At 51.8% G+C, this 26,624-nt stretch overlaps 1 protein-coding gene across 4 annotated transcripts; it reads left to right on the top strand.

Annotated features, from left to right (window-relative positions):
• Positions 1-234: 234 nt before the first annotated feature.
• Positions 235-26,396, top strand: NDEL1 (nudE neurodevelopment protein 1 like 1). 4 transcript variants are annotated; one of them, XM_063176030.1, is made up of 9 exons: positions 235-314; positions 10,126-10,223; positions 11,571-11,724; positions 12,912-13,060; positions 14,717-14,853; positions 16,852-17,025; positions 17,905-17,996; positions 19,990-20,141; positions 24,917-26,396. In XM_063176030.1, exons 2-9 carry the CDS (start codon positions 10,138-10,140, stop codon positions 25,002-25,004), a joined length of 1,032 nt encoding a protein of 343 aa, XP_063032100.1. In that variant the 5' UTR covers positions 235-314; positions 10,126-10,137; the 3' UTR covers positions 25,005-26,396. The 4 variants fall into 4 exon arrangements, with proteins under 4 accessions (XP_063032100.1, XP_063032101.1, XP_063032098.1 ...); XM_063176031.1 differs by lacking the exon at positions 235-314 and adding an exon at positions 4,758-5,357; XM_063176028.1 differs by lacking the exon at positions 235-314 and adding an exon at positions 5,817-5,873.
• Positions 26,397-26,624: the final 228 nt, after the last annotated feature.

The following is a 26,624-nucleotide window of genomic DNA, read 5'->3' as shown; positions in this document are numbered from 1 at the left end:
GGGGCCAGCACCGAGAGCGGCACTGGGGACTGGCACCGGACAGCGGCACCGGCACCGGCCCCGCACAGCGGCCCAGGACAGCGGCGCCGATGAGCGGCACCGGAGGCCGGTACCGGGGACCGGCTCCGGGAGCTGGCACCGGGGAGCGGCACCGCCCAGGACCCGGCCCCGCCCCTGGGCCCGCCCCTCATGTGACGACAGCGTCCCCGCCCCCGCCGGCTCTTGCATCACGCGCCGGCCTCGCCCCCCAGTCCCCGGATGAGGCGGCCCCGGCGGGCGCGCGCGGCGGCGGCTGTGACAGGGGATGCGCTCCGGTGAGCGGCGGGGCCGGGCCCGGCTCGGGGCTCCCCGGGTGACCCCAGCGAGCGGGGCCCGGCGCGGCGGGCGGGGGGCGCGGGCCGGGCGGGGAGGGGGCCGGGGGTGCTGCGGGCCCGCTCCGTGCCGCGATTGGCTGGAAATTGACAACGGGGCAAGGCCCTCCCCCGGGCCGCGCCATTGGCTGCGGGCGCGGCGGCGCCATCTCCCATTGGCCGCGGGCGGTGTCAGTCACGGCGCGGCCCCGCTCGGCCGCCCTGGCCGGACCCCGGTCCCTCCGCCGGGAGCGCGGCGGGAGCGCGGCGGGAGCGGGGCCGGGGATCGGGGCTCGGAGCTGCCTCGGGCCTGCCCGCCGGGGCTCGGAGCTCGGAGTTTCCCCGGGCCCTGCCCGCCGGGGCTCGGAGGTGTCCCGGGCCCTGGCGGGGCGTTTTCCCGTCACTGGCAGCGAGCTAGACGTGTGATTTGCGTCTATTCTCGTAAAATCCCTGATCGATCATATGCCCAGGGCGCCGCGTCTTTTTCAGGAACAAATTCCTCCCGGAATTGGTGCTGGGATGCTGGAGGGGAAGGGAGGAGGTGATGGAGTCTTCCCCCGGGGTGCTGAGGACAGGCGGTGGAGCTCTGTGCCCTGCTGGGTGACACGGCTGTTTGCTCCCAGGCTGGACCCACAGGTCATTCTGCGGTCTCGCTGGGTGTTTGTCCGTCATTCCGTCCGTCATTCCGCCAGCGTTCCTCTGCGGGGTTGGTATCCTCCCCGAGAGCCCCGTGTGCTGTGCCTGAACGTGCCCTCCCGGGTGATGAGCGTGACCCGAATTGCAGCAGACGGGCTGGAAGGATGCGCTGGGAGGAGAGCGGCGACATCCCCGAGCCGGCCCCGGGCTCCCACCGGCACAGAGCCCCGGGCTCCCGCTCACATCCCTGTCCTTCCCGGGGAGCAGAGCTGAGCTATCCCCCTGGCACAGCCCTGTGCCCAGAAGGAGCAGAGCTCTGTTCCCACCGGCACATCCCTGTCCCCAGGGGGAGCAGAGCAGAGCTGAGCTCTCCCACCCGCAGCCAGCTCTGCGCTGGGAGTGACTCAGGGCTTCTCTCTTCCCCCTGCCTTGACTTGCTCACAAGTGCAGGGGTTTGGCCGCCTGTGGCATTTGTTGCCTGAGAGGTGGTTAAATACAAGAAACTGCTGTAGGGGATAATACTGGATACTTCAGATACTTTTTTTCTTCCTTTGCATTTTTTTCCAACCCCTCCCAAGAAACAATTCCTTGTTGAGGAAGGAATTGTTCCTGCTGAGAGCTGGTGGCCTTTCCAAGGTCAGTGTTTTGTTGGAGATATCAGTAACTGTAAGAGGAAGAAGCTGTCCCAAGGCAGAAAAGAGTCTGGGAAGCTTTTAGATCTTTTGGAAAGGGCTGCCCAGGAAGGTGGTGGAGTCCCTATCCATCCCTGGAGGTGTTCATGGAGCTCCTGGATGAGGCACTCAGTGCTCTGCTCTGGTTGACAAAGTGGTGATTAGTCAGAGGTTGACTTGATGATCTCAGAGGTCTTTTCCAACCTCAGTGACTCTGTGCTTCTATATTTATTTATTTAAATGGCAGTTTGATGTGTTTGCAGTGTGACTGCACAGACAGGCTGGCTGATGATGCCAGTTAACTGTGGCTGCACAGGATGTGGGTAAAGAGTGTGGATCTGGGATTAATAGTGTTAGATCTGCTCTGTTTCCTGTCTGGGCTGTGCATTTCTGTATTGTTGTATACGTGGAGGCAGAGCCCTGGTGAGAAGGTTTAATAATTTAATTAAACTTGTCACTGAGAGTCCCAGAAGTGAAGGAAGAGGCAGTGTTTGACTCAGTGTTTGTCAGCCTTCCTTCCTCTTCAGGAGAAAACCCTCCCTTTTCTCCCCCTGACTCTTTAGAGTTTCCAGATACATAACATAATTCCTCATTTGGTGGAGAAGGACAGAGAAGGGAAAGGAAAATAAGAAAGTGGAGAGAAAGCACGAGACTGATGATGTCTGTGACCTTGGTGTCACAAGGAATCTTGTCTCTGCTGCTGGCAGCAGGCTGCCAAGAAGTACAGGAACAAAGCACAGTTTATGCCCTCAGCCCATTACATTGGTTTTTTGAGGTGCCAGGAAAGTCAGACTGCAGAAAGGAAATGGTATTTTTGCAGCTCTTGATGTTTGTGACACTGCAAACATCATCAGATAACCCAGGGAGTGTGTTCACAAAGTGCCTGCGCTGCTGTGCTGCCCTGACCCCAGGCAAAGCCAGGCCCATCAGAGCAGATTTTTCATGATGTGCTCATGTCCCTCCAGGGCTCTTCTGTCCCCACAGCTCAGTGGAAGGTTGTGCTGGTTCCTTCTCCTGATCAGCATAGAGTTTGGGGGGATACTTTTATTATTCTGTTTATTATTCTGTTTAATATTTTGTTAATATTCTGTTTATTATTCAGTTTAATATTCTGTTCAGAGACCCTCTCTGCTGGGAGCTGGTCTGGGATCCATTTTGGGGGTTATTTTTCAAATCCATTTTACCTCCTCCCAGCACTGGTAGAACTTCAAAGCTGTAAAAGCAACATGATGCATTTTGGCAGAAATCCTGCTGAGTGCTTTTCCCTTGGAATTCCTTGGTCACTGTGTGGTGTCCAGAGGCATGTCACCCTCTGGGCACTGCCTTCCAAGGAGACGTTGTCATCATGGTTTGGATTCTGGGGTGACAGGCAGGCCCAGGGGACCTGGAGCTGTCCCTGGTGCAGGCTGTGTGTGCCACAGCCTCCCAGATAAGCCATTGCTGCTGCCAGGGATGCCCTGGTGTTCCTCTGGTGTTCCTCAAGGTTGAAACTGAAAGCAGCAGAGCTTGAAGATGGAGGTGGCTAGGTGGTCTCAGAGGGGTTCAGATCCTGGCAGCCCGTGTCAGCTGCCAGCCTGCTGTGGGTGAGTGTCGGGATATCTAGCTTGTCAGAGTGACCCCAAGAAAAGTTGGAAGGTCTCTTTTCCCAGCCCAGTGCTTGAAGAATGAGTCAGGACTCTTCATTTCTTGGTCTCAAGGTTGTTAGTTTTACCTTATCTATAAAATTCTTTCTCCTGCCCTGCCGAGGTCCATCCAGCAGGACAGTTCCAGGCACTCTGCTTCCCCCCAGGGTGGTATTATGTCTTTATACTAAAAACTATGTGTACAATGTTTACAATTACTTCCCAATACCTATCACCTATGTTAGACAGTGAACTTCTACTCTAAACCAATCCAAAAGTGCCACCATCACAGCAGAAGATGGAGGCCAAGAAGAAGAAGAAGGGCTGGACACACCCAGACCTCTCCATCTTGCCCTCCTGAATCCCCATTCTAAAAACCCCAAAATCTACTTTTTAACCCCGTGATAAATTCACTATCATTCTATTTAATTTGTCGTGGCTTGCTGATCTTCATCCAAGGTTGGTAATTTGCCCCGCAGGTCATAATCAAACCCACAGGTGTTTTGGGCTCCGTGCCAGGGTCTCTGAGCCTCCTGGCAGGGGTCTGGGCTGTTCTGGACAGCCAGAGGGATGTTCTGGGTTCCAACAGGTGAGGATCAGAGCTCCTGGTGCCCACCACCCCTCACCTCAGCCTGCCCAGGAGGGGGGAGAGGCTGGGGCAGAGACAAGCAAATCCTTTCCTTTCCAGGCAGAATCTCCTGCTCAGTTTGCTGGATGCTCCTCTCTGTGTGGGTTCATCCCTCTGGAGTTCCTGGGTATGAAGCTGGGAGCAAATTATCCCTGTGCTCAGGCCAGGCTGTTCTGGGACAGGGACATCTTCAGGAGTCTTTCCTTCACCTCTGCAGTTGCTGAGCCTGCAGCAGAAGCACCAACCTCTCCTTTTTTAGTCACTTCTGTGAGGTTACTTGGGAAGAAGAAGAGGTCATATGTCTGAAACTTCCCATGTTTGTGAAAGCAATAAATATTTTTAATAGAAAATTCTGATACTTTTGGTAGTTGTAGGTTGATTTCTGAGAAGAGGCTTTTTGCATCAGTCCCTTTCTTCTGGTTTCAAGGCTTCTAACACAGTGCTGCCTCACTCTTCAAGGGTTTTCTTGTGACTGGATATCAAATATTCACCAGACAGATGAGTCCTGGCCATGTGGTGCAGAGCAGACATGTTATATTTGATTAATGAGGCTTGTTGAGATAACAAGGCTTTGCTGTGTGGTGCTTGGTTTATCTTAAAGGCTTTTCTGAGTTTGGCACCAAGTTCTGCAGGTAGGGTTGGTTATCTCCTGCCTCCTGTGCTGCCCAAATTGGAAATGCAGGATTTATTTATTATTGCAGCAGAGCGAGGAGCGTTGTGCTGATGCTGTGCTTGCTGACTTTCTTCTCTTGCTGACAGCTCCCGTGCTGCTGTTGTAAGAGAGAGGGAGGCATTTGTTGTGGTTCACTCGAGAACATTCAGTTCAGAAATAGAACTGCAGGGGAAGGTTCACTTCCCAGAGGTTCAGTTCCATCCCAGCCGTGGATACAGGCACACATCCAGGCACGGATGGAAATCCGCCGGCTCCTGTTCCAGCAGGGGCAGAACAAGCCCAAATTGATTGGTGACATCTGATCTCTGCCTTCTGTTTGTTTGTTTTCCATCTTCGAATAAGACAGTGCACGTTTGCTCTGAGTTTTGGCTGAAGGGCTCTGGTTGCCTTGCTGTGAGTCTTGGTTGGGTTTGCAGGGGGAAAATCAATATCTTCAGGAGCTGGAGGTTACCTGTTGGTCCTTGTGGTTTGAGAAGGTGAAGAATGATGGAAACAAGATTTCTTCTGCTTTTCTGCCCGTGAATCAGCAAAAAGGAGGAAGAGGAAGGAGAGCTGGCTGTGGACAGTCCTTGCTGCTGTGCTGGCAGCTCTGGGTGGTGCCAGCCCTCCGTGACAGCGTCATTGCCTCCGAGAGGGGGGACTGGCAGCCAGCAGGCACTTGGACACTTTGTGATAGCCAGAGTGGGCTGTTATCTCCAGAGCTGAAGGCCACATGTGAGCTTGGCAGAACTTCTTGGTCAGGTCCTGTTTGAGCTGGTTGCTTGTTTAATTCCAAAGGTCAGTGGGTATTTGTGGTGTCTTGAGGGGAGGGGGGATCAGCCAAGCATGGCTGGGGGAGTTCAGCCCTGTGGTTGGTCCTGTTTGAGTGGCCTTGCTTTGCTTCTGCTTGAATTTTCATGTTGGGTGTCTGAAAATCTTGGGCAAATGGGGTTGCGAGGAACAAAGCAGAAATTCATGAAGATCAAATAATATTAATTCTCTTTATAGGGCAGTATTTATGAGCTGGTTTTAAATGGGAGAGTGTGAGGCAATTAAAATCAGGAGGAATTCTTTCTGCAGCCACTTGAGATGCTGCAGGTACATCTGGGGTGAATTGCAGTGCTCAAAGTCATCCCTGCCATGACGTGTGAGGGACTGGGTGACTTTGAGAGCCGGGAGGAGTGGATTCCCCTCTGTGGGAAGGGGTGGGTCCCAGCTGAGAGCCGTGTTGGATTTCAGGCTGAGTGTTTTGGTCTTAGATTTCACCCCAAGCTTCGCTGCAGTCACATGGAGAGCCTGGGGAGCTTGTTTAAGGTATGTGTTACACTTCAAGCTGTGCTTGTGCTTTCATGGCTTAGCTGAAGGTGGCTCCAGAGAGGTTTGGGGTTGGCTTCGAATGCAAGATTGCTTAAATTACTTTGAAAATCCTGTCTGCATGTTAGTTTGGTTATTTCTGGTGCATTCTTGAGCCTCTGGCTCTCGTGATATCCGCAGGATACTGCTCCTCTCGTTTTAAGGATGCTTTCGAGGTGAGAAAACAGATTTGTCGTGTACAAACCCCTCTGGGTTTAGACAAGTTCTTAACCTCCACACTGTGTTTTTTTAGAGTCATTGCAGCGTGGAGAAGTTCTTTCCTTTTCTCAGTGCAGAGTTGCTGGGTCCTGCTGACTGTGTCGGGGGGGGGTTTGAGAGGAGCCCCGGTGGTTTGAGGGTAGTTCTTGTCTGGGAGCAGCTTTGCAGCTGGAACTGTGCCCACGGAGCCGTGTTTTCCCAGGGCACTGTGTGAATGCTAAGCTGTGTTGGAATGAATTTGAGGGGGCAGCAGCATAAGCCTGCTCTCATTTTCCCTGGAAGACGCTGCTGCATTGTCTTGTCTGCTCCCTGAAAGCCTCAGTGTTGTTTGTCAAAGGCTGGATTCTGCAAGTGCCACGTATGCAAAGAAGCCCTGAATAGGAAGGACTGGCCGTGCTGGTTCTCAGCTCCTGACAGAATTCCCAGGGCCAGGACAGCAGGCAGCAGGCTGAGGCAAAGCACTTTTTGTTAAACTCTTGGTATTCCGTGGGCCTCCGCTCTCCCACACATGAGATCTGCGGGGTTGTCTGGCTGGGCTCTGATAACTCCTGGGATTTGCTCTCTGCTTGCACAATCCATCTTTTTGTGGATCATTCTGAGGGAATGGGCAGAGGCTGGCAGAGTGAAGGATTTTCCCATGGCCACATATGTGCTGGGAGCAGGTCTGGAAGTGTCAGCATGCCCCAGCTCCCAGGTTGATATTTTGGTTTGCAGAGTGGCTGTGTGCTCTGATCCCTTTGTCCTGCCCCTTTGTGAGAATACAAAAAGCAGGATAAAATATAAATATAAACAAAAAAAGAAGAATACAAAAAGCAGGATAAAATAGAAATGAAATAATAAAGAATACAAAAAGCAGGATAAAATAGAAATAAAATAATAAAGAATACGAAAAGCAGGATAAAATAGAAATAAAATAATAAAGAATACGAAAAGCAGGATAAAATAGAAATAAAATAATAAAGAATACAAAAAGCAGGATAAAATAGAAATAAAATAATAAAGAATACAAAAAGCAGGATGTGAGTGCTGGAGCTCAGCAGTGCACACTGGTGTTGGCATCTGCAGCAGGGATTCATGTGCTGATCCCAAATCAGCAAATCCCAAATCCCTGCTGGTGGCATTAGGGATGGTGGGACACAGAGAGCAGGGCAATCATGACCTACCACACCCCTCACCAAGGCTGGGAAGGGAGAATTCCTGCCCAGAATTCCTGAGGCAGCTGAATCTCCTCCCGCAGGTGTGTGGAAGGAGAAGGTGCTGGACAAGGAGTCGGGGGCAAACACACCCCCTGTCCTTGGCAGCCCCAGGCAGCCCCTCCCGGCCTTGAACAAGCTGCTGTGCCCGCAGGGATCCCTCAGATGTTGATCTCCAAGGGTGTGCCCCGTGTGAGCAGACAGGAAGGAGTCTTGTGCCTTATCTCAGCTGCTTCTAGGAAATGATGTAAGACACTTCCTTGCACAAGCTTTTTTCTAGCCACATCCTGAATTTTACTGACAGCCCGCTTGGCTGCTCACCTTTTGAACCCAGCTCCTGAGCTGTGGGAGCTGAGCCTGTGCTGTGCTTTATCTGGTTTATTCTGGGGTGAATGTGCTCCCTGCTGCTCTGAGCCTCTCTGGTTTAGAGCTAGTCAGGGAAAGGTTGGAGGGGTTTGTGGAAGGGTTGGATCAGTGTTGATAAGTTCTGGGGACAGCACCAGCAGTGCCCTGTCCTGTCAGTGGGAATCTCTGCCCAGGAGCTGCTGGGCACACCTGAGCTGTGCCAGGTGTCTGCTCCCCCTGCCCAGGAGCTGCTGGGCACACCTGAGCTGTGCCAGGTGTCTGCTCCCCCTGCCCAGGAGCTGCTGGGCACACCTGAGCTGTGCCAGGTATCTGCTCCCCCTGCCCAGGAGCTGCTGAGCACACCTGAGCTGTGCCAGGTGTCTGCTCCCCCTGCCCAGGAGCTGCTGGGCACACCTGAGCTGTGCCAGGTGTCTCCTCTGTGCTCCCACTGTGGGACTGCTGCAGTCCAGGCAGGAATACTGAGCTCCACATCCACAGTTTCTGCACAGGGCTTGGGACCTGTCCCTGTGGAGTGACTGAGCTGCCTTGGTAACGGCTGATGCAAGTGCTCCCAAAGAAAATCCTGTCTGAAATTTGTCATGGGAATGGCTCCTCAGGTACCTCTCATTTTCTCAGTGCAGGAGAGGAAACCCCATCCCTTCTCCTGAGCCATGACACGTTTGCTTGTGCAGCGAAGCTGTGCCGTTAAATGAACCCAGTGTGAGGTTGGAGGTGGATTTGAGGTGCTTGGCACTCTGTGGATCATTTGCTCTTGGCTTGTGGCAGCTGCAGAGCCAATGTGCCACTTCTGCCTTGCTGTGCTTGGCCTGGCTGCCCTCTGGTGAAAGCAGGGGGTTGTTCTGGCCCACTTTGAGGTGTCAGGAATGTGGGTCACTGAGATACAGAACACATTAGTGTGACAGTTTTAGCCTGAGGGGACAGGCTTGGCTGGGAAGTGATGGCTGTTAGAGTCAGGACTTTTAGGTCAGCTCTCCTGATCGATGGGCTCGGTGCAGGCATTGTTCACAGCCTCTGCCTGGAGCTTGGGTTCACCCCCTTCTTTTTTGGGGTGGTGAGGACAGAATTTGAGGCTTGGCTTTGTAAGGAGAAAAAAATATGCCCTAAAGAGCTGTGGGATTGCCTGGGGAGGGCTCAGCAATGGTGCATCTCCTGGAGGGGTCTGAGCACTCTCTTGGTCCTGCTCTGCATTTTATCTCCTTCATCACCTCTGACACCTGGTGTGTGCTGAGGCCTCTGATGTGTCCTCTAGACCATATAAAACTATAAAACCACACCAGAGGTATGTTGGGTTGTGTTTCCTGTGCTGGCTGATAGCCTGGGCAGTCCAAGAAAGCAGGATCCTCATGGAGAGGGGATCTCCAGTGCCTTGATGTGGGAAGCTTCTCTGAACACTCCTCTTTGATGTGACCATGTCATTTCTGGGACAGGCTGATCTTCCTGTGGCTGGCTGAGGCAGCAGGACCACGTGGATAATTCCTGTAACCTGCATGTGACACAAGTGGGAATTAACCAGGACTTGCTGCAGGAAGAACGAGTTGAGTTTTGATGTGCACACAGAGCTGTTTGTGCTTACCTCACCTGGAGTGCTCATCCTCCTTCCCTGCTCACCTTGCAGCTCTGAAAGCAGCCTCAGTGCAGTTACTGTTTGGTGGCAGGAGGCAAAATCTCTTCAGAACATTTAGTGGGGTAAAGTGGAAACTGATAGCTGTGAATTTGAGTGTGTGACAGCTGTGGGCCTGAGAGGGCTTGTGGTGTGGGAATTCTTCATCACTCAGGGTCACTAATTGTGGTGATGTTCACAGGGGTTTTAGGATGAGAGAAGAGAGGAGGATCTGACTCCATGTTTCAGAAGGCTGATTTATTATTTTATGATATATATACTATTAAAACTATACTGAAATAATAGAAGAAAGGATTTCATCAGAAGGCTAGCTAAGAATAGAAAAAGGAATGATAACAAAGGCTTGTGACTGACTGAGACAGTTTGGACAGCTAGACTGTGATTGGCCATTAATTAGAAACAACCACATGAGACCAATCACAGATCTACTTGTTGTATTTTATAGCAGCAGATAATCATTGTTTAGATTTTGTCTTTGAGGTCTCTCAGCCTCTCAGGAGAAAAAATCCTAAGGAAAGGATTTTTCATAACACATGTCTGTGACATTGTGGCACCACTGGAATTTTGGTGGCAGCTACAAAATACAGCCAGCTCTTCTGCTCTTATTCCAGCTGCTCCAGGAGCCCTTTTAGAGGCTGGGTAAAGACAGCCCTGGGGCTCCTTGGGGCAGCTCTGAGTGCTGGGTGAGCCCTGCAGGCACTCCTGGCATCTGCCTGTGGGTGCCAATCCTGGTGCCTGGAAAGGACTGAGCAGAGATTTTGGAGTGATCTGCCTGGGTTTGTCCTGAGTGTATCCCTGTGTTTGTGTCCTGCAGGTCGTGTTGATCATGGACAGTGAAGAAATTCCTACTTTCTCGAGTCCAAAGGAGGAAACTGCATATTGGAAAGAACTTTCCTTGAAGTACAAGCAAAGGTATTGTGGATTTGCAAGCTGAATGTGGTTCTTAATGACCAGGATTTGGATCTTAATGATGGCTGTTTAATCTGTTCCTCTGCAAGGCCACACCAAGATGGTTATTAGATACTTCAGAGAAAACCTGTGAGAAGAAAATTCTCTGGAAAGGATTTCCACCTTTAAAATTTCCATCTCTGTGGGAGCTGAGTGTTCCTTGCCCAGTATCACCATGCCAAGAACTGCAGGCTATGTTTTGAGCATGTTTGAGCAAGAGCAGAGCCTTTCTATGATCTTGTGTGATTAAAGTGCTGCCTTGAGTGGTATCTTGGTGTTTTATCACAAGAAGGTGCCTTTGGGCTTGCCTTGTATCATTCCTGTTCCCTCAATCTTGTTGTAGTGGAGTTACTGGTATGAAAAGTGCCTGATTTGGTCTCTGCTGCATTTTATCCAAGTGTTCCATGGCTCCTGGTCCTGACTGTGCCCGTGGTTTGCATAATTTACAGAGCTTTGGCACCCAAAGTGCCAGGAGAAACTGCAGCTGCTCTCAGGAGCAGTGCTGTGCATCTGGAGAGACTGGGGCATGGGCTGAGGTTTATTTGGAGTTAAATCCCTCTCAAACCCACAGAGCCCAAGGTCCAAGTGGGGTTTCTTGTTCAGTTTGGGGTTTTTTGGGACTGTGTTGGGAATGTGGAGGGGCCTGTCTGTCTGGAGAACCCTGAGCTGTTCTTGTGGCTCAGGAATTCCATCTGAGGCACCCCTGGATGTGTTGTTGCCCAGAGCCTCGGTGGTTTTCTCTGCTGCTTGCTCAGGGCTCAGCCATTATGTGTGGTAAAGATGCAAATTTAATAAGGAAAGTATGTGGGGTGGCTACTTCTGGTATTCAGTAACTCACAGTGGAATGAGGTAGGCATGTCCTGCCCTCCTGACTCTGCAGGATTTTTACTGACTTTAATTTTCCATCTAGTGCAGAGATGCAGAAAATGTTGTTCTCTCTTCAGCTGCTGACCAAAATCTGGTTAAATGTTTGCTTAATTCATTGTTTGTTCCATAAAGTCTGCCAGCAGTGAGAGCTAGTGGAGCACAAAGTGCTGCTCAGGCTCCCTTGAATGCTGTAAATAGCTTTGATTCCACACAGGCATTCCAGGTGGCTGCTGGGTTTGATGTAAGAGAATTAATTTCCTTCAATAGCTTAGCTTAATGCAATTTCTCTATTTTCCCATTTTTCTTTTCCCCCTTAGAGGCCTATGGCTGACACTTAAGTGCTTTAAAACTCGTGTTTTTCAGCTTTTTCTTTGAGAAGAGCTGCAGTTTTGTTGTAACTTGGGAGATGCTGGCTTTGCCACTGATGCAATCCTCTCCTTGCAGCTTCCAGGAGGCTCGTGAAGAGCTGGCTGAGTTCCAGGAGGGAAGCAGGGAATTAGAGGCTGAGTTGGAGGCACAGCTAGTACAAGCTGAGCAGAGGAACAGAGATTTGCAAGCAGATAACCAAAGACTGAAATATGAAGTGGAAACATTAAAGGTAGGTTTTCTGTGTGGTAGTGCTGCTTTTCCTTTCAGCTCGTCTTGGATCTCTTCTTGGATTGTCTGGGCTGCTCTTGGACACTGAATATCCAAATTAAAAAGGAGATGTCTGGTTAAGATCCACACTGAAGCATGGCATGTACCCAAATAAGGCCAAGGACGTTTCTGGCGGAATTTTTCTCGTTCACGTCATGAAACTTGGTCCTGGAGTTTGTGCTGCTTTGAATTCCCCAGGCTGTGCCAAGGAAGAGCTTTATTTGTTCCACAGGGAACAGCAGCATAGCAACAGGGCACAGCACAGGGGGTTTGCCAGGCCACTGCCTTGTCACCTTTCCTTGCAAACCAGTCTTGGTGCCCTCAGGGTCTCCCTGGTTTCATGAGACCCCAAAGAAAGCAGGAATTGGGTGATTTGTGCGCATTTTCAGGGAGCCTCCAGTCCATTCACAGCTGTATCTGTGGAGCTAGGAATTGCTGAAGGATCCGCAAAAGGTGGCTCTCAATTGATGCCTCTGTGCTAACAGGTTCTTGCCTCTCTTGTAATCTTGAAAAATCATTTTGGGCAGTCTTGGCTTATTTAGTGAAGACAGAGGTTAGAAATTCACTCAGTGGAAGGAGGGTTTATAGGATTGCTTGGTATCTCCAGTCCCAGCTGCACTTGCAGGGTCAGGATGTGTTTTAGGAGCTCAGGAGTTTTTCCATAGGCCCTCAGAGGGTTTTTGGCAGTGAATTCTTCTGTGGGCCTGGAGGTTTTGTGACAATTTCAGTGGCCCATTTTTGCCAATGGACACATCAGAATTTCTGCATTTGGGGTGTGTGCTGCCAGGGCAGGGGCACAGAGGGGAGGCTGTCAGGGCAGGGACACAGAGAGATGGCAGGGTAGAGGCACAGAGGGGAGGCTGGCAGGGCACTTGGATGTCTCCCTGCCCTCCTGGAGCAGCTGTCAGTGCAGGCTGATGGCAGCAGATGCAGGGCTGCATTCCTGACAGGCAGCTGTGCCATTCTGCACTGGGGCCAGCTCTGAGGCTCACAGCCTGTTCCTTCTCCCTCTCCCGTTTCTGCTCTGAATTACCAGCACTCCCAAGCCAGCATGCTGCACACAGAGTGACACTTTTTTTGTCCCCTTTTTGTGCTGATGGCTTGGTCAGTGCCAGTAGCTGATATTTATCTCCCTGTGCTTTGTTTCAGGAGAAACTGGAGCACCAGTATGCCCAGAGTTACAAGCAGGTGTCGTTGTTGGAGGATGACCTGAGCCAGACAAGGGCCATCAAAGACCAGCTGCACAAGTATGTGAGGGAGCTAGAGCAGGCCAACGATGACCTGGAACGTGCCAAGAGGTGAAGGCTGCAAACCCTCTCTTCCCTTTGAATTTTCACCACAAAGGTCTTTTCTTTGCTACTCAGCTCGAGCATTTCATTGTTCCTTAAAGGGAAAATATCAGAAAAACCCCAAACAGTCCCAAGATTTGGGATTCTTTGAGCAGTGCAGTTGCCCCTCATCACCAGCTGGTTCCTGCTGCAGCAGGAGGGGAAGTGTGCTTTGTGCCCAGAGCCAGCCAGGCCCCTGCACTGCCCCCGATATTTGTGACTGGTATTTGTGGTGCTGCTGCCTCAGAGCCCCTTTGAAGTCAGAGTCTCCTGCTTTCCATAGTCCTGTTCAATCAGGCAGGCCAGAGGAGTGTCCTGGTGCCTTGCAGAGCAGCTGGAGGGAGCAGCCCTGCCCTGTCCTAGCGCTGCAATGAGCAGGCTGCAGCTGGCAACACCCACTTTGGGAGGAGGTCATGCTTCCCTTCTGCTCAGTGGGAATGCTGCCATTGATTCAGGGAGAGCAGCAATGAGCCTCTGGCCATCTGGAGAAAAGGTCTGAGAGCTGAGCCCTGTTTGCACAAGGCTCTTAAGCCCGTGACTAACTTTTGGCACTGGTTTTGGGAGGAATTGGGTCTGAGGTAATGTCCCAGTGCTCTGCTGCCCACCTGGCTGGGCTGGGCCTGTGCAGAGCCCTGAGAGCACAGCCCCACCTGAGCTGGGGTGTGCCAATTTTCCTCACTCAGGGTCACCAAATGTAGAGTTTGCAGGCAACCATGACATGGGAAGAGATGAGAATCTCGACTCCATGTTTCAGAAGGCTGATACATTATATTATGTTATGCTATATTGTTAATATAATATAATATAATATAATATAATATAATATAATATAATATAATATAATATAATATAATATAATATAATATAATATAATATAATATAATATAATATAATATAATATAATATAATATAATATAATATAATATAATATAATATTATATTATATTATATTATATTATATTATATTATATTATATTATATTATATTATATTATATTATATTATATTATATTATATTATATTATATTATATTATATTATATTATATATTAAAACTATACTAAAAGAACAGAAGAAAGAACTTCATCAGAAGGCTTGAAAGCAATAGAAAGGAAAAGAATGATAATAAAATCTTGTGACTTCTTAAAGCCTCGACACAGGTGGCTGTCACTGGTCATCAAGTAAAAACAATTCACATGCTGGGTAAACAATTCTCCAAATCACATTTCAAAGCAGCAAAACATGGGGAAGCTGAAGCTTCTCAGCTTCTCAGGACAAAAGATCCTAATGAAAGGATTTTTCAGAAAATATGTCTGTGACACTGGTGCACTGATTAATGCTCAGCTTTGGAACATGGCTGGGGGAAAAGGAGCTCTGGGCTGGGAGAAAGGAGCTCTGGGCTGGCTCTTTCCCACATCCCTGGTACCTCTCTGAGAGCCAGATGCTATCATGTTCTTCTCATCCTTTTCTCCTGTTTCTTTGATTACTCCTTCCTAAGCAGCATTTCCATGGCTTTCAGATGCTTCCCTTGAACATAGCCCTGCTAGCATTTTCCTTCTGTTATGCTTCTGAATAAGCTTTTATGCTGGCTGAGCTGAAGAACCTAATATTCTGGATTTTGTTTCTAGGGCAACAATAGTTTCATTGGAAGACTTTGAACAAAGGCTGAACCAAGCTATTGAGAGAAATGCATTTTTAGAAAGTGAACTGGATGACAAGGAGTCATTGCTGGTTTCTGTACAGAGATTAAAGGATGAAGCAAGAGGTATGGCTGGTTTGGTTGGTTCTGGCTCCTGGTGCAGGGCTGGGTTGCTAAAGGAGATGTGCAACAAGCAGAGCTCATGTTTCTAGAAAGCCTCACATGATGAGACTTGAACTGCATGCTTCAGGTTTTACTGACAGTGTGTTCTTTGTATGTCCAGTGTAGCCAAAAAGAAAAATTTCCTCATTTAGGGCAGAATTAACAATTGATGAATTCAGGATTTTTAACACAAAAATACTCTGTTCCACAGATGTAAGAGAATTGAGGAAGTTGCTTCACAAGTTTCTCTTGCTGTGGGTTTACAGGAAGGGAAAGCACAGGAAATGACAGGGAAATACACGACAAATGATCAAGTAACTCTTAAAAAAATCTCTCCTGTGTTCCTTCTAAGCCCCTTGGAAATTGCCTTGAATGTATTATTTAAGATGTTCTGGTAAAAGCTGTGTTTAAACCAGTGGGAAATATTTGGGATGGTGTCCTGGGATAAGATCAGGAGTTCCCCAGTGGATTTCACACTGAGGATTCTGGGGAAGCATTTTTACTGCTGCTATAAACTGATTTCTCTAACAGTGGAGGTTTCTGCTCATCAGCCTGTGTCAGCCAATAATGGCTTTAGAGATTGGTGGTTTGAAACTTTGTTCCCTAAATGAAGCTTTCTAAAATATTCCTCATTTAAGGCCTGGAGCTCAGTATAAGAACACACCTGACAGCAGGCTGGCATTTTTTGTTGTTTTTCTCCTCTATGAACCTTTTTGAAGCAAATCCGTGCTCCAGAAATTGTATTGGAAGCATAGGGATTTTGAAATAAATGTGAAGAAAGAAATTTTCTGAGGGAGTATATGTATTGTAATGTGATATTAGAGCAATAAAACTGGAAAAACCAGCAAAACCCAGGGGACTGTTTTCTAGAACACTGGAATAATCAGTAAAACAGACATCTTGTTTCTTAGATGAGTCATTTGGACATTTTTAGCATTTGTGAGTTATTCCCCCTGGCAGTAAGCAGGAACAATAGCCTCTAAAAGAACTGGTTCTGTCCAAATCAAATATGACAGTTCCGATTGAATAGCCTCAGATCCTAAAAGAACTGGTACTGTCCAATTCCAATGTGACATTTCTGATTGAACAGTCTCAGATCCTCTTCTGGGAGCCCAGGCAGATTTTCACTTCAGCTCTGCTGTTTTACCTAAAACCAGCTCTAAATATTTGTTACAGCTTTAAAGCTGTTATGTGCAGGTAATTTTGCTTTTGTACCAGATTGAGGCAAGGAATAGGAGTTCTGTGAAAGTGAAGTTACTCTGGCCCAAAAAGGAACAACTCACTTGGAATGTTTGTTTGCATCTTTCTGAGGATTTGAGAGATCCATTGCTGGGCTGGGCTGGGTGTTCCTGGTAGCAAAAAGCTGGGAAAGGGGAAGGGATAAGCTGCAGTCTGGGGAGGAAGTGAGAATAAAGCCAGGCTTTTCTAAGGCCCAGTCCTTTAGACTACCCTCCAGTCTGATCTTTGACTTGTCAGGGCATCAAGAAATAGGCTGCAACCCTTGGACTGCCTTTGGCTTGTGTGCATTATTAACTGGGAGGAGAATGCGGGGAAGGGGAAGCACAGGAACAGATCATTGCTCTGCTCTCCCAGGCTGGGTTTGAGGAGGAGCTGGGCCCAGCTCCTCTTTGTGTCCAGCTGCAGTTTTGGGAATGTGGAGCTCACACTGCAAATGGGGGAAAATCCTGATGTAAATCAGCTGCCCCCATGCCAGGGACAGGAGCTGTGTGGGGCAGGCAGGGATGGGGTGGGATGATGGGGTGGGATGGGATAATGGGGTGGGATAATGGGGCTGCTCTGAGCACTGTCTCCACTCCTGGGGGAAGCAGCAGCAGGCACCAACGCAGGATTGGTGGGAATTTCCTGCTGCTGCCCCTCCCAAATGAACAGAGAGACTGTTTGTGAGTTTGTCAATCACTAGTAAGGGATTTTGTGGGTTTTTTTCCTTCTCTCAACCCTCAGACCTGCGGCAGGAGCTGGCTGTGAGGGAAAGGCAGCAGGAGGTGACACGGAAATCAGCTCCCAGCTCCCCCACTCTGGACTGTGAGAAGATGGACTCAGCTGTCCAGGCCTCTCTCTCCTTGCCAGCCACACCCGTTGGAAAAGGATCAGAAAATAGTTTTCCTTCCCCAAAAGGTACCATCCACAGGAATGGGGTCTGGTTGTGCTCCTTAAGGAACTAGAGGTGGATGGGGTATGGATCTCACACATTTCCAAGTGTGTGTGTGATCCCAGGGTAGCAGCAGTGCATTTCAGGAGTAAATTTACTGATTAATGCTCAGCTTTGGAACATGGCTGGGGGGAAAAGGAGCTCTGGGCTGGGGGAAAAGGAACTCTGGGCTGGCTCTTTCCCACATCCTTGGTACATCTCTGAGAGCCAGATGCTATCGTGTTCTTCTAATCCTTTTCTCCTGTTTCTTTGATTATTCCTTTCAAAGAAGCTTTTCATGGCTTTCAGAGGACAGTGAAGGTTGGGGACTGCCTTTGGGGGCAGGCAGGGTTTGCACCCTGCACTGGGGCCCTGCAGATATTTGGGAGTGCAGGGGAGTGCAGGGACTGATAATTCTGCTCCATGTGCAGCAGCAGTGGTGGGTGAGCCTGGTCAGGAGTTTGGAGTCTCTGTCACCACAGTGACTTCCCAGGGGTCTGTGTGGGGCAGTGGGATCTCAGCCCAGCCCCTTTTCCATCTGGCGGGCTCTGGGCTGTCCCAGGGATTAACGGTGCGTGTTTCAGAGGCAGCTCTGGCTGCTGGGATGGATGGCAGTCAGTAGCCTTGCAGATGGAGAGGGCATGAACTCTGCTGGGGGGGCTGATGGCAGCCAGGGCAGGAATTAAACTTTATCATCCTCACTGCCTAGTGATCCTGCAGTTACTGTGGGTGATTGTATGAAATGTCTGCAGCAAGACTGTAGATGCGTTTGGGGTTTGTTTTTAATGTAGAAGCTGATGTATTTAAATTTTTGAAGAACCTGGGCTGTGGAGGAGTGAAGTAATGAGAGGTGTCTGTGTTTGCAGCTATACCAAATGGGTTTGGAACCAGCCCACTCACTCCTTCAGCTCGAATATCTGCACTCAACATCGTGGGAGATCTGCTACGCAAAGTGGGGGTGAGTGCTGAGCTCTGCCTGTCCCTGGGGCTGCTGTCCCTGTGCTCAGCCACAGCACAGCCTGGGCCCTGCTGGCTGCATTCTGGAGCTGCCAGATCATCCATTCACTGCTTAGTATTTGACAATGCTTTATTTTTAAAATTATTTTGATTTTTAAAGCCTGATCCTATGGTTCTGAATCAAATTTGGGATGACAGAATTCACATTTGGAATAACAGTTTTTCAAGTGCTGGGTTAGACACGGACAGCTTGTCCTTACCTTAGCTGGGCCTGCAGCTTCCTCTGCCTGGGCTGCAGAGCTGGAGCTCAGGCCCTGGGTGAGCAGGAGCTGGGATCTCCCTGCCAGGGTGGGACAGCTCCTCTGCCACTGAGATCTGCCACAGACACTGAAAGAAAAACCAGCCTGAAAACCTTTGGTAAGAAAGTGAGAAAATAAATGAGGAGAAAGCCAAATGCTCCCATCTGTGCCTGGTGGGGAAGTGAAATGCATGAGCCTTTAAAGGGATTACACTGTCAGCAGAGTAGAACTGCTCTCAACATCTGCTGCAGTGCTGCTCAGGACCCAGGCTCTCCCTGTGGAAGCAGAAATGACTTTGGAGCTGCCAGGAGCTGCTCTGAGCTGTGGAGGTTGGAGTGTGAGAGGACCTCAGGGCAGCTGTGCCCCTGGAGCCTGCCAGGAGCTGCACTGCAGACAGCTCACACAGTTGTTTTAGCAGGTTTGGACATGAAAAATGCCCTGGCTGCTCCCCTTGGAGCTCAAGCCTGGTTTGAAAGGGCAGCAGGACAACTGGGGTTAGCAGTGACACGTTTCACAGGGGATCATTGTGAGCAAGAGGCTGCAGGGGATTTGGGGAGCTTAGTGCCAATCCCTGTTATTACTCTGCCAGGACAGGAAATGCCAAATAAGCAAGCTGCTCTCCAGCCTGCCTGCGCCACACTGGCCCTGGGGCAGGGCTCTGGAGCACTTAGGGGCTGCTCAGTTCTTTGGGGTCTGGCTGTGCCCCATCCCAAGCTTTGTCCTCCTCTCTCTGCAGGAGGTTTCCCCTCTGCTCCCCTGCCTGCAGCTGAGACAGGGCTCAGGTGACACTGCCTGTGGCCAGGGGACGATCTGTGACACCCAGAGCTGCCTACAGCTGCCCGCATAGTCCATAACCCCGAAATAAACTTCCAGGGATTCCTATAGGAGTGTGCCCAGGGCTCCCTCACCGGTAGCAGCATGTCAGTGCCCTCTTAATGCAATATTCTGTGCAGAGCAGGAGCAAAGCCCACATTTGGGGAGATGGATTTCAGTCCCCAGTGCAGGCATTTGCAATGTTCTGAGAGCTGTAATGAATGAGGGCTGTCTGGTGCACCATGTGGATCTCCAGGATAAGGTGGATATTCAGCATCTGATGAGGGCAGAAAGGGCAGGTGATGCTCTGCACTAAAGGACAGAATCAGGATGTTGCTCCTCCTTCCAGGAGTCACTGGCACTTTACATGGGGGGAAAGAAACCTCACCAGGCCTCTTTGGAAGGGTGGCAGTGAAACTTTAGAAATTGACTTTATTTTGCAAGCCAAGATTAAGAAAGAAATTCCAGGAGACATTGTCCTGGTGAAAAAAATAACTTTCCACATGCACAGTCCCTCTCAAAGCTTGAGGATTCTGCTTTAGGCTCTCAGTGCTCTGATCAGTTCAGGGCAGCTGCAGAGGGAAGAAGTTTGGGTAACTTCTGCTGGGATTTGGCTTCATTATCTTGGGTAATTATTTCAGAGTTCGTCTGTTCTCGAATCTGAGCCCTCGTGGAGCTGAGTAATGTCTGGCAGTCTGCATCAGCATCTGTGTGTTCCTTTGTGGTGGGGTGATGAGGCAATGACAGCTTTGTTCCCGTTTTTTTGCCAAGGGTGATCACACTGGAGTCCCGATCATGGCAACCTGAGGCTCATGAGCAGCAAAACACTTCCCTCTTCATGGTGTCACTTCTTTAACACTGTCCTTTCCTCCCCTTTCACAGGCCTTAGAATCCAAATTAGCTGCTTGCAGGAACTTTGCAAAGGACCAGGCATCACGGAAATCCTACATTTCAGGGAACGTCAGCAGCGCCGTGCTGAGCAGCAACGGCACCAAGTACCCACACCCAGGGCACACGTCCTTCTTTGACAAGGGGTGAGTCTGGCACTGCTGTGCCCTCTCCTGCTCTGGCAAGGGGTGAGTCTGGCACTGCTGTGCCCTCTCCTGCTCTGGCAAGGGGTGAATCAGGCACTGCTGTGCCCTCTCCTGCCTTGGCCAGGGCTGAGTGAATCAGGCACTGCTGTGCCCTCTCCTGCCTTGGCAAGGGGTATCAGGCACTGCTGTGCCCTCTCCTGCTCTGGCAAGGGGTGAATCAGGCACTGCTGTGCCCTCTCCTGCCTTGGCAAGGGGTATCAGGCACTGCTGTGCCCTCTCCTGCTCTGGCAAAGGGTGAATCAGGCACTGCTGTGCCCTTTCCTGCTCTGGCAAGGGGTATCAGGCACTGCTGTGCCCTCTCCTGCCTTGGCCAGGGGTGAGTCAGGCACTGCTGTGCCCTGGAGTGGCAGTGCCAGTCCTGCCCCATCACCTGGTGGTTGTGCTAACCCCAGGCTGTGAGGAATGAGTGCCATTGAGCCCTCTATGGGCATCTGCCCCATCTCCTGGTGGCTGTACCAAGCCCAGGAAGTGGGGAATGAGCCCTCTAAAGGCATCTGCCTGATCTGGTGGCTGTGCCAACCCCAGGCACTGAGGAATGGGCATCTCAGGGGCAGAGGAGGGGGTGCCCAAGTTGCAGGTGTGCTCTGGGGAGGTGCACAACCACAGCTAGAGATTCCCCCTCAGAGCCAGGGCAGGCAGGAATGTTCCCTGGAGGGAGGGAGGGAGTCCTGGAGCTCACACCCCCTCCAGGAGGGGAGGGTGAACCATTGGTGATGGGGTTTGGCTTCTCCCTGCTGTGGGCCATCCTGGGAACAAGGACTCCGTGTGTGTGTGTGCTCAGAGCTCCCTCTGGGATGCTGGCAGTGCTGCTGCAGGAGGCATTCCCCAGTTCCTCACTGCTCAGGGCCACAGAGGTGGAAAGCACAGGGTTCTCCAGTGGTGCTGAGGGTAAACAGCCTCCATGCTCCCTGCATGTTAAATCTCAGTGCAGTTGAGTGCTCATAGTCAGCACTTCCCCAATCCCGCATTTATTTTAGAGAATATTTCAACCTGGAAGTGCCAGAGCAGCCAGCTGAGCTCCCCATATCCATCCTCAGCAGGGCTGTGAGGGAAACAGGACAAGATGCACCCTAAAAACTGGCCCTGGGAGCTTCTGCAGCTGCTGGTGTTTGGAAAGGAAGGATTGAGAGCCTTGAACTCGCGTGCAGATCAGCCTTTGGGGCTGTGTGAGCTGCAGGGTGGGCTGTCCCTCCCCAGCAGTGCTCCTGCAGCTGCAGGGAGGTGCTGGGCAGGGATTATGGCAGCTCCTGGCAGGCAGCAAGGCTATATTGACGTGTGCTGGGACAATAAGCTGATTGCTCTCAGGGTGGGGGTCACTTTTAATTATGCAGATTGTCATCACACTCCTTATCCAGGGCTGGCTGCCTGGAGGGAGGAGCAGGCTGGGAAGGCCTGGAAGGAAATGCTGCAGCAGAGCTGAGGGTGGCAGGGACAGGAACAGGGCTGAAGTGTTCATGTGCTTATCTGCAAGTGGCCAGAGGTGCTGCATGGCCCCCTGTCCTGTCCTTGTCCCCTCAGCCCCTGGGCTGCTCCCAGGCTGTCCCTGAGACACTCTGTGCCCAGCAGGACTGGCAGTGCCCGTGCTGTGCTCCAGGGCTGCTCTGGAAAGCCTGGCTGGGCCCTGGCAGCTGCACTGGGGGAGCAGCCCTGACCCAGGTGGGAGTGTAACCCTGACCCAGGTGGGAGTGTAACCCTGACCCAGGTGTGAGTGTGACCCTGCTCCAGGTGTGAGTGTGACCCTGACCCAGGTGTGAGTGTAACCTTGACCCAGGTGTGAGTGTGATCCTGACCCAGGTGTGAGTGTGACCCTGCTCCAGGTGTGAGTGTAACCGTGACCCAGGTGTGAGTGTGACCCTGCTCCAGGTATGAGTGTAACCCTGATCCAGGTGTGAGTGTGACCCTGACCCAGGTGTGAGTGTGACCCTGCTCCAGGTGTGAGTGTGACCCTGCTCCATCTGTGAGTGCAGCCCTGCTCCAGGTGTGAGTGTGACCCTGCTCCAGGTGTGAGTGTGACCCTGACCCAGGTGTGAGTGTGCAGCCCTGCTCCAGGTGTGAGTGTGACCCTGCTCCATCTGTGAGTGTAACCCTGCTCCAGGTATGAGTGCAGCCCTACTCCAGGTGTGAGTGTGCAGCCCTGCTCCAGGTGTGAGTGTGACCCTGACCCAGGTGTGAGAGTGACCCTGCTCCATCTGTGAGTGTTTCCCTGACCCAGGTGTGAGTGTGCAGCCCTGCTCCAGGTGTGAGTGTAACCCTGACCCAGGTGTGAGTGCAGCCCTGCTCCAGGTGTGAGTGCAGCCCTGCTCCAGGTGTGAATGTAACCCTGCTCCAGATGTGACTCTGCCCCAGCTGTGAGCACAGCCCTGCTCCACTCTGCAGTCACTGCCCCAGGAGTAGCTGGTGGCTGAGTGCTGGCTTGGGCACAGATAACACAGCCACACCATTACAGCTCTGTTACAGCTCTGTTTGCTCTGCCATTTCATTGAAATCTCTGAGGTGTCTCCAGCTCCTGTCAGCCCCCTCTTTAGGGGAGGCCTGGAGCACAGCAAGGGCTTGCACCAGAGCTTGGCTGCAGACCTGGGGCAGTCAGGGTTTATCTGCTTGTTAAAGACTCAGCAGTGTCAGGTATAAGATCAGTTTCCTGCAGATTTGTCCCTTCAGGAACATGCAGGTTCTGTCCAGATGCCAGAACAGCACCTGAGGATGATCCTCAGGATGGATACTTGTATCTTGATGTTGTAATTATTGTTAATTGGTTGTTAATGTCAGTCCAGTTTTGTGCAGGAAGCAGAACTGCTCTGGGCTCTGCAGGACAGCCAGCCTGAGGTGCTTGTTCCCCTCCTGCATTCCTGACTGTCCTCACAGCTGATGTTTATTCTTGGCTGGTTTTGTGAATCATTGGGCTTTGTTTTAATGAAGGGGCTGAAGTTCAATGTGAGAAGTGCCTGTGCTCACACCCAGCACTCAGAGGTGTCTGCACTGGTACCCCCAGCCCTGACCACAATATCAGGCTGGGAAATCTGGGTTTTTCCAGGCTGGGAGATCTGTATTTTCCCAGTCCCTGACCCATTGGAAGGTTCCCTCGGAGAGGGGAGCTGTGTGTGGTGCAGTGATCTGTGCTGTGCTGCCCCTGCAGAGCAGCCTCACTGGGCAGAGCTCACTCAGCAGAGCTTTGCTTGGCCCCAGCTGCTCTGCGCTCAGGAATGTCATTTTTGTGTGCATAAACTTTCCCTTTCTCTCCACTAGGCGTGAGAAGGTCATATTCCCCACCTTGGTCATGGGTAAATGAATTCATTTGCACTGATTGGCTGCATGTGGTGTAACCTGGGGCTTGGGGCAGGGCTGGGGCTCTGCTAACTGCACGAGCTAGTTGGTAGTGCCACACTAATGGGCCCTGGTCAAAGCCTGAGTGCAATTGCTCTTTCTCCTGACTTGAAATAAACCTCTCTGCTGCTGTGACCTGTTGCAAACATAAGCCTTAGTGCTGCTTGCTTTGTTTAATTCTGTTTAATATTCTGTTTAATACTTCCATAAGTGCATGTTTCTGATGGAACTGGTCACAGCAGGGGTGTAGGGGAAGTGAGGTTTCATGGATGGAGTTCATGTGGAAGGTTTGCCCTCTGCTTGGGATTTTCCTCCAGCATTTTGTGGTCCTTGACCTGCTGATGTGCAGTGGTGTGGTTGTGGCTGGCAGGAAAGCAAACAAGGGCACAGGGAGGGGACAGTGTGGGTGGGGACAGCAGTGTCCCTGCTCTGTGTCACTGTCCCTGCTTGGTGTCACTGTCCCTACCCAGCTGTGGCAGCTGGGAGCACCTGGGGCAGTTCCAGGTCTATTTCTCCTTCAGGCCAGGCTGGTCAGCTCCAGGAAAATCTTCCACCCAGGATTTGTTGGATATTTAGAGCTGAGGGAGTCTTGGGCGTGAGGTGCTAAGTACAAAATACAGCTTGAAACGCAGATTAATGATTAATGAGTCCAAATTAGTAATCAGGGCAGAGAGTGGTTGGACATGGACACAAAGCTTGTGGCACTGCAGGGACAGGCAGCCAGAAACATCCCTGAGGAGCCAGTGCAGGGACATTTCCAGCAGGGAATGCTGCTCCTGGAGATGTGGAAAAGCTGCTGGACCCACAGGCTACTGTGGGAAGGCAGGAGCTGCACAGCCCCAGCAGGGCACTGGGGAGGGGGAGCTGCTGCATCCTGTGGTTCAGCACTGGGAGCCTCCCCTGCAGCCCTGTGGGGACTGTGGGGCACAGAGCCAGCTCTGCTGGGCTGGGACACTGCTGAGTGTGTGTGTGTGTGTGTGTGTGTGTGTGTGTGTGTGTGTCCCCTCCCAGGCACAGGGACACAGGGCTGGGACACTGCTGAGTGTGTGTGTCTGTGTCTGTGTGTCCCTTCCTGGGCATGGGGACACAGGGCTGTGGCTGGGCTCTGACACAGAGCACTCAGTGCCAGGGCAGGGACAGGGGGGATGCCCTGAGGGCTGCCCTGACCCTGCCCAGCCCCTGGTGAGCCCCAGCAGGCTCAGGCTCTGTGGCTGCTCGTCCCCCTGGCACAGTGACCTCAGCCAGGCCGTGCCAGCTCCAGCCCTGGCATGGGCATCCAGCTGGGCCCATCCTGCCCTGCTGGCAGGGATGCAGGAGGGAAGGAGGGAGGAGCAGGGTCACTGCAGTGCCTGTGCTGGCTGCTGCTCCCCTAACGGGCTGTCTCTTGTCCCCAGGGCAGTGAATGGCTTTGACCAAGGCCCCCCTGGCCTGGGGGGCTCCCGCCCGTCCTCGGCACCGGGAATGCTCCCCCTGAGCGTATGAGCCCCCAGGGCTTGGACTTGGATGCTTTTCTCAGCCCACCTCGAGAAGAACTGCTCCTGATTCCTCCCCATTGCCACCCCATTGCTGGAACATGGCCTGAGAGGAGACCCTGAGCCCACGGCCCTCCATGTCCTGTCAATACAGTTTGTTTTCTGCTCTCGCTGTAGTGGACGTTCTCTGCCCCGGCCCCGCCAGCTGCCACCTCTGCTGTGCTTGGGGACAGTGTCCTGCTCTGCCTGGGGGACAGTGAGTCCTGCTGTGCTTGGGGACGCTGAGTCCTGCTCTGTCTGGGGGCCAGGCCCAGCCTTGCCCCCTTGGCTTTCCCTCTCCTCTCACTTAGGTCTGGCAGAGCCTTGTCCCCACCTCTGCCCTGTCCCCTGCCAGGCCCTGCAGCTGCTGCTCTCAGACCTCGTGGAAGTGCCCTGGGGTGGCCACTGGTGGCCCTGGGGCCTTTGGCACTTGGGATCAGCCCCAGGTGCTGTCTCAGGGGCAGCCAGAGCAGGGCTGGGTGAGCAGCTCCAGCCTGGCCAGGCCAGTTCCATCCCTGCTGGACAGCTGGACACACACACAAAGCCAGGCACTGTGCCCATCCCAGCCCCCAGCTGGGCCTGGCATGGCTGAGCTGTTCTCCCTGGAGCAGGTGGGCAGTGCTGTGGCCAGGGGCTGTGCCCTCAGGTGTGCCCAGGGCAGGGCTGTGCCCTCAGGTGTGCCCAGGGCTGCCCCACAGCTCCCTGGCCCTGCTGGCCTCCATCCCTCACCCCACTCACAGCGACCCCATGGGAGCTTTGGCAAGCTGCTGCTCCCCCTGTCCATCACCCCTGTGCTGTAGGACTGGACTGTGCAGCCTCACCTGGAGGCTGCTCTGACACTTTGGGGCGACTGAACCTTGTGGGTCTTTCAGGCAGCACATTTGTGTGGTTTCTCTGTCCATGTGCCTCAGAGTCAGTGGATTTTTTTTCTGATCCAGCAAATGGAGCCAGGGTTGCAGCTGAGGGTTCAGCAGTCATCGGTCAGGGGCTCTGCAGCTCCCAGGTGGTTGAATTAAATGCTGAGAAAAAAACCCCACTGGCCCAGCAGTGGAGGTGGGATTGTCCCTTTGCCATTAGGGTTTGTATGGTCCTTCCTTCCTGTGCATCCTCTGCTGCATTTGACTGTTTACATTTGTTTTATTGTACATAGATTTGTAAACATAATACCTTTGCCTGAGGTCTTTGTACATAACTTGGGCTTTGTAGCTTTATTTATTCAGCCTCTCTCTGGCATGTTTCCATAGGATGTACCGTTCCACCCTGGTGCCACTGACATGATGTGGTTTCAAAAGAATGAAAACAAATGAGAGTAATATTCCAAAAATAAAGTTCTTTCAATGTGGAATCAGTGGATTTTGCAGAACCAGTGGCCGTGGCTCTTACTTTGTCCAGCAGGGTTTTCTGCCAAGCCCTGGGGAGGGGAGGGCAGTGTTCAAGCAGCGCCACATTATCCCACACCCCTTCCCTTGGGAATGTTGCTCAGTTTGGACACAGGGCACCGGGCACTGCTGGGGCCATCCCAGCCTTGCTGCTGGCACTGAGGAGGAGACACGATATTTCACCTGGGGAAGTCTTGGAAGCCTCCAGCTGA

This window comes from Melospiza melodia, chromosome 24, assembly GCF_035770615.1.
Source record: "Melospiza melodia melodia isolate bMelMel2 chromosome 24, bMelMel2.pri, whole genome shotgun sequence".
In the NCBI taxonomy this organism is placed as follows: domain Eukaryota; kingdom Metazoa; phylum Chordata; class Aves; order Passeriformes; family Passerellidae; genus Melospiza; species Melospiza melodia.
Note: the sequence above shows the minus strand (reverse complement) of the source record. Positions and strands in the feature narration are given on the sequence as shown.

Excerpts from the sequence above, each read along its gene's own strand:
- NDEL1 (XM_063176028.1), top strand. The coding sequence starts at position 5,847 with ATGGAGAGCCTGGGGAGCTTGTTTAAG. Across the intron at positions 17,997-19,989 it reads ATCTGCTACGCAAAGTGGGG|GCCTTAGAATCCAAATTAGC; the intron begins GTGAGTGCTGAG and ends CCCCTTTCACAG. Across the intron at positions 20,142-24,916 it reads ACGTCCTTCTTTGACAAGGG|GGCAGTGAATGGCTTTGACC; the intron begins GTGAGTCTGGCA and ends TCTTGTCCCCAG.